The sequence below is a fragment of the Camarhynchus parvulus genome, chromosome 2 (genome assembly GCF_901933205.1).
Source record: "Camarhynchus parvulus chromosome 2, STF_HiC, whole genome shotgun sequence".
Taxonomy (NCBI): Eukaryota; Metazoa; Chordata; class Aves; order Passeriformes; family Thraupidae; genus Camarhynchus; species Camarhynchus parvulus.
In genome coordinates this window covers 5,476,798-5,491,489 of record NC_044572.1, presented here as the reverse complement: position 1 = coordinate 5,491,489, position 14,692 = coordinate 5,476,798, and the positions used below count along the sequence as shown (strand labels likewise).

The 14,692-nt window shown below is 39.8% G+C and overlaps 1 protein-coding gene across 1 annotated transcript in view; it reads right to left on the bottom strand.

The window, feature by feature from the left end:
* LOC115917272 (sodium channel protein type 5 subunit alpha-like) overlaps window positions 1-14,336 on the bottom strand; it is a 42,213-nt gene extending 27,877 nt beyond the window's left edge. Inside the window, exons 1-5 of the mRNA XM_030971094.1 lie at window positions 14,255-14,336; window positions 5,752-6,035; window positions 4,617-4,735; window positions 2,447-2,551; window positions 753-881 (exon numbers count right to left, since the gene is read on the bottom strand). Coding sequence (XP_030826954.1) covers window positions 753-881; window positions 2,447-2,551; window positions 4,617-4,735; window positions 5,752-6,006 — 608 coding nt within the window. The 5' untranslated portion in view covers window positions 6,007-6,035; window positions 14,255-14,336. The remainder of the gene's footprint in view (window positions 1-752; window positions 882-2,446; window positions 2,552-4,616; window positions 4,736-5,751; window positions 6,036-14,254) is intronic.
* Window positions 14,337-14,692: the final 356 nt, after the last annotated feature.

Sequence of the window (14,692 nt, the reverse complement as noted above, 5' to 3'; positions counted from 1 at the left end):
ATGTGAAATACCAAGTGCTTGAACAGAGTTAACAGGGCAGTTATTTACAGTGGTCATTCTTGGATGTCAACCTTTCCAAGCATAATTTAAGCATTAAAATCTACATATCAAGGATTTGTCTGAAGACTTATAAAATAGAAATGTATTTCTTCATTATTAGATTTTCCTTCTGAGGGGGCTCATGGCTTCTGCGCAGCTGCTTTTGTGTGAGCATCTTTAGACATCATTCATTTAAAATACAAAGATACCACTCAATATTATGAATTTACAAATGCTGGCTGAGCTGTTTTGATCTCCCTTCTGTAGCTGCATTTAACCAGGATATAGAAGCTTGCTAATTACCAGAAAATCAGGCTTTAACTATGATTTTTTGAGATGGAGCTGTAATTTAATCCACTATCCCGATGTCTATACCCATCACCCTAACTGCAAAATTATACTTTCATTCATTCAGCAAGTCTGTATTTATACCCAGCTCTTACATTTCACCAGTCTCAACACATCCATTCACAGATACCACTGGGAATATCTTGCTCTGCACAGCTCTGTTCCCTTCTTGAAAGACTAAAACATTATTGTAATACAGGGAGTGCTAAACGAGGGGAAAAGTCAATGTTTTAGACAGTTTCAGGTGCAATTAGGAGCCATGGGCTGGTTTTTAGACCACAGACAGCCTTTTGCACCACAGCAATGAGAATTTCTAGCACAGAGAGAGGAGGCAGGTAATCCATATTTTATTTGTTGCCACTTACGCCATGACGATAACGGTGAAATCCAACCAGTTCCAGGGATCCCGGAGGAAAGTGAATTCATTTAGACAGAATCCTGTTGCCAATATTTTTATCAATGATTCAAAAGTGTAAATGCCAGTGAAAGTAAATCTAAGGAGGGGAGAAAAGAGCCAAATGGAAAGAGCGGTGTTAGCACTCAACAGAAGAGGCACAGTCAGATTATTTAATGTTTGGGCCAGCAAACTGAGACAATGCTGGAGAGAACAAATAGATTTCTGCTGGATTTCAGTGTATTCCATCAGTATCTGGGTCACATGGAGCTGGAGACAACAGCTGACTGCAACCTGGACATGGCTATTGATGTGCAACCCACGACACACTTTTTGGCATTTGACAATTTTTTCCAAATTCTTTCATGTGAGGCCCCATAATTTCAGAAACACCAGACTCCCAGTTACTAGGTAAAATAAAGATCCAAATTTCTATCTTCCTCCAGTTTCAAGTGGCCAAGTGAACATGTGATGTGTTGTGTTATTTCCTTTGGGCACACAACAACCATTTCTGTGTAGAAAATTGAAAACACTTAGAGGAATACAAGAGTAGAGGGTTTTCAATTTAAGATGGCAATTATTCTTATTAACGGAAAATTATCAGTAAAAGCTCTTCTGGACTTAACTGAGTGCACTTATAATTTCAAGGAGGCAGTGATATCCCTACAGAATTCAAAAGGCTTTCATTTGGTAGTCAGCAAATGCACTAAGAAATTATATGGATGTAATGCTTTCCTTTTTATTTGGAAAGAAGTATTCTGAAATTATTCTTGAAATGCATTTGAATGGTAGCTGATGTCAACAGCAGATACAACTCTGATCCAACCTTTAACTCTCTCATAGGTAGAGAAGCACCTCAGCATCTTCTGGTGTTTTAATACCATGCAGAGTCTTGTTTCTGCTTGCATGACAGTTTGCCATTCCAAGCTGTTCAGTCATTTAATATTATGTAGTAAAAAAATACTTTTAAACATGTTTTTAATACTAAGTATTTGGGAATCTTCTCCTTCATGTTAGGTGTTAGAATCATCAGTATTTATATTCTAGAATTTTTGCCAAAGTGAAAAAGTGACAGCTGAAATAGTCTCTAAAAAAGCCCCAAAAACCAACAAATCCAGGGCATTATACATTTCAAGACTGACTGCAAAACATGGATTTATTGTAATTTAACATTGTAGGTGTTGGCAGCACCAAAGGTAAAAGCTTTCCATTCTAACAGCACTCTGCAGGCCAAGTGCTTCTGACAGAACATTTTTTTAGAGCAAAACTCAGCATTTCAATATAATTATCCAGAATTTTGAAAGACAGCAACTCCCGTGTGCTCAATCAGCATCAGTAACAACAGGAAATACATCTTGATAGAGAGAAAATAATTACTGAATAACTTCAGAAAGTGGGAAAACTGGAGCAGCAGAACAGACATGAAGCCAGTTCAACAGTGGAATTTAATCTGTACTTACTCTCTCCTATAACATCAAAATTATTGTATATATTGGGCTTAAAGACAAAACTACTTCCTCAAATAAAATCTAAATTTCAAAACCCCCTTAAGACAAGTAACTTTCCTTTTAAATCTCCCACAAATTATCTCGAGTGAAAGTGTCAAGTCTCAATAGCTCAGTACAACTACATAAATAAAAAATATACATACCCACAGATACTTACTCAACATATGTGTTCCATGAAGGTGATGAAGACTTAGATGACTCAGACAGAGCCATGAATACACAATTAGTTATGATGGTGCACATGATAAACCAGGTGAACAATGTAAGTCATGGGAGTGAAGGCAAAGAATATGACATGGATTCAGAAATGTAACTAAACATTGCATCAGTCACTGGCTGATATTATCTGGCTTTTTGTTTAAAGCACTTGTAAGAACAGCATGCACAGGTACTCAGTGATTTTGAGCCATGCTAGATGACAACACACTACTGCTGTTATTCAGGGATTTCTGTATTGATTACAGATCTGCTGCTCTAAGCATTTCCAGCCTGGAAAAAGGACCCTCAACCACTTTAGGACTGGATGGAAGGATGCAATTTTAGTTTCATTTTTGGCATACAGGTTAAACACTTGCCCAAATCACACAGGTGGAGCCCAAACCTACCTCTGACCTGACAAAGCTCTTCTCTTCCAAAGGACTGCATGAAGTCTGACAAGGTGATTGCAGGAGTCTCAAACAACTCTAGATCATAGAATCACAGGATATGCTGAGTTTGAAGGGACCCATCAGGATCATCAAGGCCGAGTCCTGGGCCTTTTCAGGACATCCCAAGAGTCACATCATGTGCTTGAGAGCATTGCTTCAGACTGGTGCTCTGACCACTCTCTTGGGGAGCCTGTTCAGTGCTCAGCCACCCCTGGGTGAAGAACCTTTTCCTGATATCCAACCTAAACATCCTCTGGCTTGGCTCCAGCTGTTTCCTCAAGTCCTGTCACTGTTCACCAAAGCAACGACATCAGGGTGTGCCCCTCCACTGCCCCTCACAATGAGGCTGAAGACCACAGTGAGTCTGCCCTCAGTCTCCTCCAGGCCGAACAGACCAAGTTCAGCCCCTCCTCATGTGGCTTCCCCTCCAAACCATTCACCATCTTCACTGCCCTCCTTTGGATGCTCTCTAATAGATGAATGGGGGTTTTATATTGAGATACCCATGCTTAGCCAACTCTAGGGGGTCCCCAGGTGCTGCCTGGGGCCTGCTGGCCCAGAGAACAGCAGCTTGGGCAGCGACCTCATATGTGGACACCAAAGCTCAAGCACATGACTCTGGAGCTGGATCTCATGCCTTGTTATACCACACATGTGGGCAATCCATAGGGTAGATGAGTATGGAAAAGACATCCATCTTTGCCATTATCCGTCCTCTCCATCCCCACCAAAAAAAATATCCTGGCTTTAGCTCTAGGCATGGTCCAGCTGTTAGAAGGTGCTGAGCCACTCATGGAAATGCCAATGTCAGCCAAAATCCACCCAGAGAAAGCCTCACATGAGGGGCACTGCTGTTCCAGGGATGTCTGCACACTGCTGTGATGACAACCTCGAGTCGTTGAGGTTACGTCACACCACAGATGGCTGGAAAACTGAAATCCACACAGGGACATCACAGACTCCACTCTGGGTCTGGTTCAGTCTGAAGCCACAGCTCAGGTGTCCTTCCTCAGTGCTAAACTGGAGCAATGCACTTGTGATTCCCACCCCTAAATTTGATATATGTGCTGGGATCTATATTACCTTTATATTCCCAAGGCATTCCCTGCAACAGAATTTGGGAAATATTTACTTTCATATACCACATGTACACTTCTTAAATCTTATTTCCCAGAGAAAGTAAGTTTACATGGGTTTTTCTATGTGTTTTCCTGTGTGTGTTTGACTAACTCAACCTTTTCTCTCAAAACTGGCCAATGGTTGATCAGCTTTGGCACATAAGTGGAATTTAATTCCCACATTTGGGAAAGCAGAAGATGAAAAAGAGGAGAGAGATCTTAGCAATCTTATCAATCTTCTCACTGGGAAAGGCTTCAGAATGAGATACTTGTTTATGACACATCAAGAAATCAATATCCGAGCTGAAAACACAATTCTGTAGAAAATCTTGCTTAATAAGCCAAATACTCACAAAACTTATTTCTAAGTATCACAAAAGCACCAGAATCACCTAATAATAGCTAATAGTAATCACCTAATAATATCTAAGGCGATTCATAATTAGAATGTATCGAAATAGTGAGGAAAAGACCAGATTAACTCAATCTATAAAATTCAAAAGTACAGGATTATGTAGGGTTTTATAATCAAAAAGAGTGAATAAAGCCAGTAAAAGGATATGAATGTACTAAAATTTTAATTGCTCTTCTTCGTATTGGGTGGAAGGGACTGAAAATCCACAGGGCACGTGTAGCGGTAAATCTGTAGATTGTTTTCTGCTTGTTTAGCACTATGAAAACCTTTTAAAAATAAACAAACAAGAATTTGTCAGGAAGTTGAACACAAAACTCATTTTTGTCCTGTTGTGTCAGTCATGAGCAAGAGCTTGAATTTCACTTTAGCCTGGTTAACTGGACAGGCTGAATAAATTTGCTATCCTTTCATCAGAAACTTCAACTCTCAGGCTGCAAATTATTCCTTAGCACAAATTTCTTTTTTCAGCTTTGTGATTTGCCAAGAGCTGTGCACAGAACTAATCTTGCTTATGATTATTCTCTCAAAATAGAACGAACCCCTCATTGACTCAAGATATACAAGAGGTGCAAGGAAGAACTGCAGCCTCTTTCATTATTTTCTATTGTTGACAGTGATCCTCTAGCTCTTAGACTGTAGAAATTAGCTCAATGTCTAACCTCCTCTCAAGCAAAAAGCATAATTCCCAATGGATTAATTTCCATTTCTCTGTTTGTTATTGAAAATCATATTCTTCAGTATGTCCCAACTGGAATATGGGGCTTGAATCAGGAGGTTGTAAAGATTCATCAGCAATCATTTTAAAATAATCTTTATGCTTAAGTATCATTTGTTGTATGTGTAAGTGGAACAAAAGCATTGAGATGGAGTGAAACACATTGTTCAAAATTATGGAATTTATGAAAAGGTGCAAAATTATGTACAAAATGTATAAAATTTCTATAACTTCTAATTATTATAATTTCTTTCTAAACTCCCCTTTTCTTCCTTTATCCAGTTTATTTTTTCTGCTTCTATCCTGATTAAAATCTTAAATTATTTCATATTATTTCATTCTTAAAGTTTAAAGTTAAGCTTTTTTAAAAAAAGATTACAGCACAACACTCAGCTGTGCCAACTGCATGCATTGTTTAACCTAGAAAGGGATGAGAATTTGTATAAAGGAATGCAAGCAGAACTCTTTGACTGATTGCCCACAGAAACTTTTGGCAATGCAATAAATTAATTTAATTTAAATTTAATTAATTAAAAATAAAACCCAAGTATCTTGGTTGGCTCTAACCTTATGATCTTTGTAGTACGGGTCGAGATCCTCCAGTGGTTCCCCAATGAGCTCTGGAGGAGGATTTCCATAGAGAGCTGGCAACTTCTGGAAAGCTTTGAGGTCAAGCTGAGGACGATCCTTCTCCTCAGGTTTCTGCTCTGTGGTATTTTTTGGACATTTCTTTTTGGCAGCAATTCTCTTTTTGATGGCTGCCAAGGATTCCTGAGTGAACCTGCGGAAGTTGTTGGTACCAGGCACCAAGAATTCAGCCATTTTTCATGCTTCTCTTCCTGTCACTAATTCTGTCCAAGCAATAGAAACAAGTAGAAAGGAAGTCAAGGAACTCCAAAACAGGCAAGTTATGGAAATGAAACAACTGTTTGCCCATGCATGGCTAAGGAACACCAACTTTCTAAGCCATCAGCTTTTACAAAGGAAAAAAAAAAGAAGAAAATATATGATAAACACCTTTTTCAGTGAGATGTCTGATGAGTATTTTTTTGGATTATATGCACAAATAGGATAGGAGCAAACCTCTATAAACTTAAGAGTGTATTTGGAGCACTTCATATAAGATACACATTATCCTAAATGCTCTTCAGCTGCTCAGGAAAAAACTCTACTCTTCTGGTTCAGCCCAGTATTTGGAAATGGGACAGTAAAACTCATCCAACTGCAACATCAAACACGTGGAAGATGTCAGCAACAGGAGGATCAAGTATTGAATTAACTAATGCAGATAGGAAGACTCAGATGGAAAGTCCATTCTAGTGGAGCCAGCACAGGAATGAGCAGCATCCAAGAGGATTTAATTTGTGATCCACAGAGCACAGAAATACTTGATCTGACAAGGTTTATATTTTATGCCTTCCTCTCAGAACAAAAATATTGAGAACAAGCTAGTAAAACGCTTTGCATTTTGATTAAGAAATCTGGCCAGGTTTTGGATAGAATCCATCCGCTAAACACAACCCAAGTGTATGCTCTGCCAGGAGATTTCTCCAAAATATTTTCTTTGATTATGACCTCTGGGTGGACACTGTTAATTCAGTAAGGGGTCAGGGAACTCCTGAGCCAGTGCAGCCCCACTGTGCAATGAACCCACCTGGCTGAGGGCTCTCCCTGTGCTGAGCAGGCACAGAAGATCACCTTAGAGGCACACAGCCAGGATTTTTCATTCAGAAGCTGCCACCACCCCCTCAAGCATGCTTCAAATTTGACTCCACAACAGCAGTGACAGCTTAATCTTGAAATTTAAGTCCTCCTGCCAGACAACCTATTCTTCCACCTTTCCTTTCCAGACACTACATGGAACACCCCAGGAAAGCACAGCCTGAACCAAGAGGCTTTGCTTTTCTTTGTAAACAATTTTTCTGTATGTCCTGACTGCCTGTACCTTCCCCGTCATGCAATGCCTTTTCCTTTCTCCCCAGATACAACATGATTTCAGTTGACCTCACATTGCTGAGCTGTAGGAAACCATTGCTGTGAGAACAACAGCTGGAGGCCAGTGCCAAACTAACTGCAGTGAAATTGCTCCATTTTTGCAGTCTGCCTGCCTCTCCCATTAAAGCAGCACACAAAATTATGAATATGAGAAGTAACCCTTGCTCCCAGCACAAATTAACATCATTTCTGGAAGAGAAATAGGACAGTCAGGCAAGAATACTCATTATTCCATGCTTTTCAATATCAGGTTAACAGTCTGGAAGCTGTGTGTAGTATTACAGCAAAAACAAAAACTACAACATCCACTCACAAGATTTCAAGCCTTCATCTGGACAAAGTGGTGTTTGTTTTGTTGATGCTCAGAGTAATTCAGATGTTGTGGTATCAGTAATGGGAGCTGTGAATGATGCATGAAAAGATGCAATTTCTGTGCAATGCACAGAGGGAATACAGTAATTACTTTTATTAGGCTTTGTGCCAAATTTTCCAAACATACCCATCCCTCCACTTCCATAAAAGTTTACCTGATTCCAAAAGTTCACCATTAAAATTCTGTGTTTGTTGCAGATTTCATTGCGGTTTTATGCCTTCCCTTCCAAGAAACCATCTTGTAACCTTCCAGAAAATAAACTTTGATTCTCACACCATTTTCCCTCAAGACTATTCCAGGGCAGAGGAGATTCTAGGAAAACAAGAGTTTGCTGGCTAAAGCCAAGGATGGGGAACCAGAAGGAAGCAGGAGGGCACACAGAGCCTGGAGTTCTTTGCCAGAGCTGGAGAGCAGGCAGGGAGATCTTTCCTGGTGGTTTTATAAATTGCTTCAAACGCTTATGGAAAAATTAATTTTTCAAACATTAGGGGAAGGAAATCAAGCCTTGAGCTTGTTGTCTCACATGTCAGCAGCAAAATTTCCATGAGAACAGCTGCAAGCCATGGAGGAAAAGGCTAAAACTGCATTTTTCATCCATGGGAAATTCTGAGCAAATCACCCTAATGCTGAATAAAATCTAACAATTGTTAGAAACTGAGTAACTGGGGACAAAATGTCCCTGATTTATTCAAGCATCTTTAAAAATATCCCCAAAATAATTTCTGTTACTCATAGTCTCAGGGAGGGTGGCACATAAAAGACAGTTGAGATGTATTTAGTTTTTATGTGAGCAGATATCAATGGAGCAATTTGACCTAAAGTAGAAAAAAATGTTAATTCAAAACCATTTTTCCCCTTCATGTCACAGAAGAAACAAAGTACCAATGGGGCCTTTTCTCAAGACTTTAAATACCTACAAAACAATGTGATATTGAATATATCTTGAAAATTAAAATTTTTCTTATCCTTAGAATTCCTGAAGACCAAACACTGATAATGAAAGAATACCATGATCAAAGAATAATTATTTAAATTAAAAAAAACACAGAGAAACAAACAAAAAGCATTTATGTTTTTTTCTATCAGCTGTCAAACATACTTATTATGAATTATTTCTCAAATACCAAAATGTGTAGCTAGATATATTTTCAAAGTAAGTAAGGATGCCTTCTTCCAAATTTGTTTTCCTCTTTAGGAATACCCTTTGTGAATAGACCAGGAAAAAAGGTTATTGTCAAAGATTTTTCTCTCCTTTAATTGTGATAACAATCACTCCAATTCAATTCCAGTTAATGAATAAAATTGTTCTCAATTATTTGCTTTTATGGCTTTGTCACCTGTTATAAAAAGAGGAGGAAATGTTGATTATTCTTGTGTTCAGCATGACCAAAATAATTAGTATGATCAGAATGGCCAGGATTACCCTATTTCTTTTTGTTTGGTTGGCTTTTTAACTTGGCAGATTGTTACTATGCTTCACTTGGGCTGTGTTGCATCTTCCTACACCTGAATTCCCAGAGAAGTCAAATTTTTCTAGAACTAATTAAAAAAAAAAAAAGTAGAGTGATAGCAGATCAAAGTTTCTGTAGAACTGTTCTACTCTTTCCCCAAAATAATTTCTGTGTTTTGAGGCAGATGATTTAATCAAACCAAACTGACATTTTCTTAATGGCTCTTAAGATATTTAACATATTAAAATAACGCTTGCATCTTAACATGTGTAACTTTTTAATCACAGAATAATTTGTGTTGAAAGGGAATTTAGGAGGTTCCTCAAAATGAGTAAATCACAAGGTCAGGGCTTTATCCAGACAAATCTCCAGGAACAGAGTTGGCACAACCTCTTTGAGTGACCTGTTCCAATATTTGACTGTCCCAACCCATTTGGATCCCCCTTGTTTTAATTTATACCTCTTGTCTTCCCATTATACAAAACTGTCACCATAAAAAAGAAAGAAAATACTCTATTCATAGAATAATAGAATGGTTTGGGTTGGAAGGGATCCTTAAGATCATCCAATTCCAATCCCCTGTCCAGAGCAGGGACACCTTCTACTGTCCCAGGTTGCTCCAAGCCCTGTCCAACCTGGCCTTGGACACCCCCAGGGATGGGGCAGCCGCAGCTTCTCTGGGCACGCTGTGCCAGGGCCTCACCACCCCTCACAGAAAATAATTTCTCCCTAATATCCAGTTTAAATCTGTCAGTTTAAATCCATTGTCCTGTCACTCCATTCTCTTGTCCCCAGTCCCTCTCCAGCTCTCCTCGAGCCCCTTTAGGCACTGAAAGGAGCTCTATGGTCTCCCTGGAGCCTCCTCTTCTCCAGGCTGAACAGCCTCAGCTCTCTCAGTGTGTCTCTTATTTGAAAGGCAAAAGGCAGCCCCCAAAATGCCTCTCCATGAGGAGAGCACACATTACCCCTTTTTCAGCCCATTTAGTTACTCCTCCATTGTAACCTGCAAGGAACTTCCAGGTCTGAGCTCCACCATCCTATGCAGCTCCACTGAGATTGCCAAGGGAGGCAGACCCTACACCCTCCTTGCAATCAGCAAAACTGTGAATTCAGAGCAGCTAATGATGACTAAACACAGAGATTAACACAGACACATGAAGAGAACAAAAAAAAAATTGCAGATTTTAAAAAAATTGAAACAGATTTTTCTCATTAGTGTGGGATAAATCCCCACTCTTCAAACTGGGATTTACAGTTTACTGTTCTGGGCTGGGGAATGAAGGTAGCAAACACTGTGGAGCTTCACAAAATAATTCACCTGATAAAGCCAGTTAGCATTCATGCAGAAAGCCCCTCTGGGTGGGATTCATTTCACCTCAGTGCAGACACCTTGGAGTTACACAGCTACACCTCCATGAGCTCCCACACTGCCTGCTGAGACCCCTTTTCACATTTACTTCAGGAAAGAAGTGCCAGTTTGTGGGAACCCAGAACATCCCTCTGGCTGTCCAGGATGGCCAAGACCCCTGCCAGGGGGCTCAGAGACCCTGGCACAGAGCCCAAAACACCTGTGGGTTTGATTATGACCTGTGGAGTAAATTACCAACCTTAGATGAAGATCTGCAAGCCACAACAGTTTAGGTAGAATAACAGTGAAATTATCACGGAGTGAAAAAAGTCAATTTTGGGGTTTTTGGTATGGGGGTTCAGGAGGCAAGATGGAGGGAACTGGGTGTGTCCAGCCTTTCTCCTTCTTCTTCTTGGCCTCCATCTTCTGCTGTGATGTTGGCACTTTTGGATTGGTTTAGAGTAGAAGCTCACTGTCTAACATAGGTGACAGGTATTGGGAAGTAATTGTAAATATCATACATGTAGTTTTTAGTATAAAGACATAACACCACCCTGGGGGCAGGCAGAGCGCCTTGGACTGTCCTGCTGAGTGGACCTCGGTTGGACAGGAGGAAGAATTTTATAGATAAGGAACAATAAACAACCTTGAGACCGAGAAATGAAGAGCTCTGACTCCTTCTTCGAGCACCGGGCTGGGAAAAGAGACTTTCCAACTCTTCTCGGGGTCACTCTGAGCAGCAGAGATCCCGACATCAGTTGACTACAATTGATGACCTGAGATGTCTCAAGCGAGACAAGATAAATTCAACTCTTCGCACCCATTACACCTGCTCTTCTCCCTGCCCCTACTAATGGACACCTGCTAAACTTCCAAAGATTGGTGATTCTACAGTCAGTGGTGGGACTGGGCAAATGTCATTAGTCACCAGCAGACTGTGAACACATAAAAATTCCATGATTGCCTAATACTGAATTGTCTCGTTAATGACTACTTCCAGCACAAGCCTTCTTAGCAATTAGTGAAGCGTTAAGTCACATTTTCTTTTGCCTGGTAAGGGGGCACTAATTTTCAGCTACTTTGCCATCATAAATAATTTAAATCTGTGCAGAGATCACTTTCTGTAAGTGCTTGAGCAGTCAATTGACAAGTTGTCAAATGGCCAGTTGCAAGCACTGAGGAAGCACAGAAACTCTGTGGCAGCACAGGAGTGAACCTGGGAGAAAAGAGATGAAAAGCTGTTCATGACCATTGCTGCTGGAGTTAGGATGAGTTAGGTGTAATCACCTGGCCATTAACATCAGCCCATGGACTTTAACTAGTAGCTTTGGTGTCCCCAAGGAAACAGCCAAAGCATGGAGACAACCTGTTGGTCATCAAGAAGCACAAAAGCCTCCAAAAGTGGCCAGAGCAAGATTGTAAAAGCCAACAGCAAATGTGGCAGTGTGGTTTGCACTGAGTCATCATCATCCAGGCATTCCCTGCCCATCCCTGTCCCTAAGGAGAGTGGTGTAACCAGAAGACAAGGAAAGGTTGGTTGGAAAGTCCATGAGCCAACAACAGGATTTGGAATTATCTCTCCAACCTCTGAGGAGCCCAGGGAGTAGAGAAGACCCCAAGGAGCCCCCACAGCTCAGGACTATGGTTGGAGCTGTTTTACAGGAAAGTTAACTCATAAAATTGCATGTATTTGTGGTTAAAGTGTGATGATATCTAAATCCACTGATCCTCCACACTGTGGCTTTATATGGTGGCAACTGCACAAAGAATTGAGATAATCTCTTATTGAGATTAATTGAGATCAAGGAACCTGGTTAGGTGCTGGTCAGATAGCAGGGAAATAAACCTCAGGTGTGAGGTTTTACAGAACAAAGAGAAGAAACAGGTCAGGACCCAGCCCTCTCCTAACTTGAATAAGAAATGGAATATATTTTGATTTAGAAGTGCCATACCAAGAAATATCAGCTGGTCTGGGGATAGATTTAAGAAGTGACCAGACAGTGTGAATCACTCATTTTCATCACTCTGAAGTGGGGAAGAGGAGGAGGAAAAGGAGAAGGAGAAAGGGAAATTCATTCATTTCACCAAGCTTGAAAGGCTCCTGCCCAAGGAGGACAGTGGAAGGAAGGAGAACGTGCTGCAGGTTACACTGGGCTGCCAGGAGGGGGGCAAGCTGTGCTTTTTAACCATATATTTTCTACAGTGCTGTACTAAACCAGCTGCAGATTTTATGGATACTCAAGCTTTGATGCAAACAGGGGGAATCTGAGTTGTCTTCACCACTAAGGAATGAGAGCTATGCTCTCACTGCCTCCAATATCCAAGAATTTAAGGACATCCATGTGAGAATTGCAGTTGTTAACTGAAGTTTTTTTGCATTTGAGATTTAGGTTTTTACAGGTCACATTAATAATAAACCACGTGTTTCCACATGTAAGCAGTGTTTCAAAAGTAGTTAATGTGATTAATATTTCTATAAACTTGTATTAACATGACTTGATTACAACAAACAAAAGCTGTAGATAGTCATGGTTTGGATTTTGGACTGTTGCCATTAACAGAAATTAGTAAATGCACCAAAAGTATCACAGACTTGTCATTTTGTCATTCTGAAGATTCCTTTAATTGTGTACATTTTGATACAAAAGGGTCTCTCAGCAGCTCAATATATGGAGGAAAAATCTTAGGACAAAATGCAAGAGAAATATTTCTTCAAAGACCATTACAAAATTTAGCTGGTCCATGAAAGAAAACCCCTCATCTGTCACCAAAACACAGTGAAAAATACTTTTAACTATAAGTTTTGAAAAAAAATTATTTTGAATCAACAATCCTAATTTTAACTTGGGTTGCCAAAGGTTTAGTAGTTCCATAATTTAATGAAACATTCAAATTACATGGTCTTTTGTCTGACAGTTTTCTAAATATAATAAATATATCTAATCAGAAGTCATCTCTGAACAAACCATTTGCATTAGGTTATGCCATTTAATAGTGTCACTTAATAAGGACATGCATAATGTCATTAGGTTCCTCACCTTCTTTATTAAATTCACTATTAGCCCTTTTCAAATTTTGAAAACCCAAATTTCAAAAAGCTTTTTTTGTAGATATGAAAAATAATCTCAGATCAAGCAAAAAAGTTACAAAGAAACCCAAAATGTAATACAAAAAATTTGAGACATGGAAAAGGAGCAGCACCTGTACCACAGGAGGAACCTCCAGAACATCTAGTTTTCCCAGGTCTCACTTATTAGTTTATTTTGCCGCACAGTTTATCATGATCAAAGCATTCACCAGGCACAGTACAGCATATTCTACAAATAAAACAGATGCAATTCTGCCTTATTCACACACACACACACAAAAATATCTATTTAAAATAAGTCTCAAAAAGTCTTAAAATAACTTTCTCATTCTTAAGTCTCAAAAACCAAATGTTAGTCTGTATCAGAAGAATATTACCAAGCATAAACCTATATAAGAGAGAGTAAAGTTACAAAACTTAAGGTTATTGAAATTTTTCTGTCTTTGCTTTGACTAGAAAATCTGAAGTTTGTAGGTAAGATATATATATATCTATCTACAATTTTCATGCTCAGAAAAAAACTTCCTTATATGCCTATTCACCTTTCTAGGATTCTATTTTTGATCCTAGTTAACTTATTTCAGCCAAATAACAAGTCAAACACACTGGGGAAACTTCTGTGCAAAGGAATAAATAAATATGCACTCCTCCCCAATTCCACTTTTTTTCATGCCACTCAGGAAGAAAAATTTGCTGCTCAGGTTTTTAATGATTTTTAGGCAAATAAGAGGTGACTGAATCCTATAGAAGAGTCTACCACAAACCACCTTTTTTTTTTCCTAAGAAGAGAAAGTGCAGTAAACCACAGGACTTACATTATTCTCCATCCCTCTAAGTGAAGGTTCAGGGAGTCACTTCTTTCTGTGCAAGAGGAGCATTATCTCAGCCCAGTTGAATCCCCAGAAATAGTTGGGAAAACCTCCCCACTGCCTTTACCATCCCTGTGTCCCCCTTGCAGCGATCCCTCAGCACTCTGGAGATGCTGTTCCTCCAGGAACTGTGCTATTTGTACATGGGGGTGTTGAGGGAGGTGTCTGCGAGAGCCATGGAAGGAGCTGAAGTGATTACACAGGATCTCCTGGGAGAGGCAGGAGCCTCAGCTGGGGAGGCTCCAAGCTGAGCATTTCTCCGTGATCCTGTTTCATCCCTGGGTTTCTGAGAGGCTTTCACAGAAAATCAGGAGTGGGGCTGGAAAAAGTGGGTGGGAAACACGGAGGAAAATGTGTTTGTCAGCCTCGCAGTGGGGGATGCCT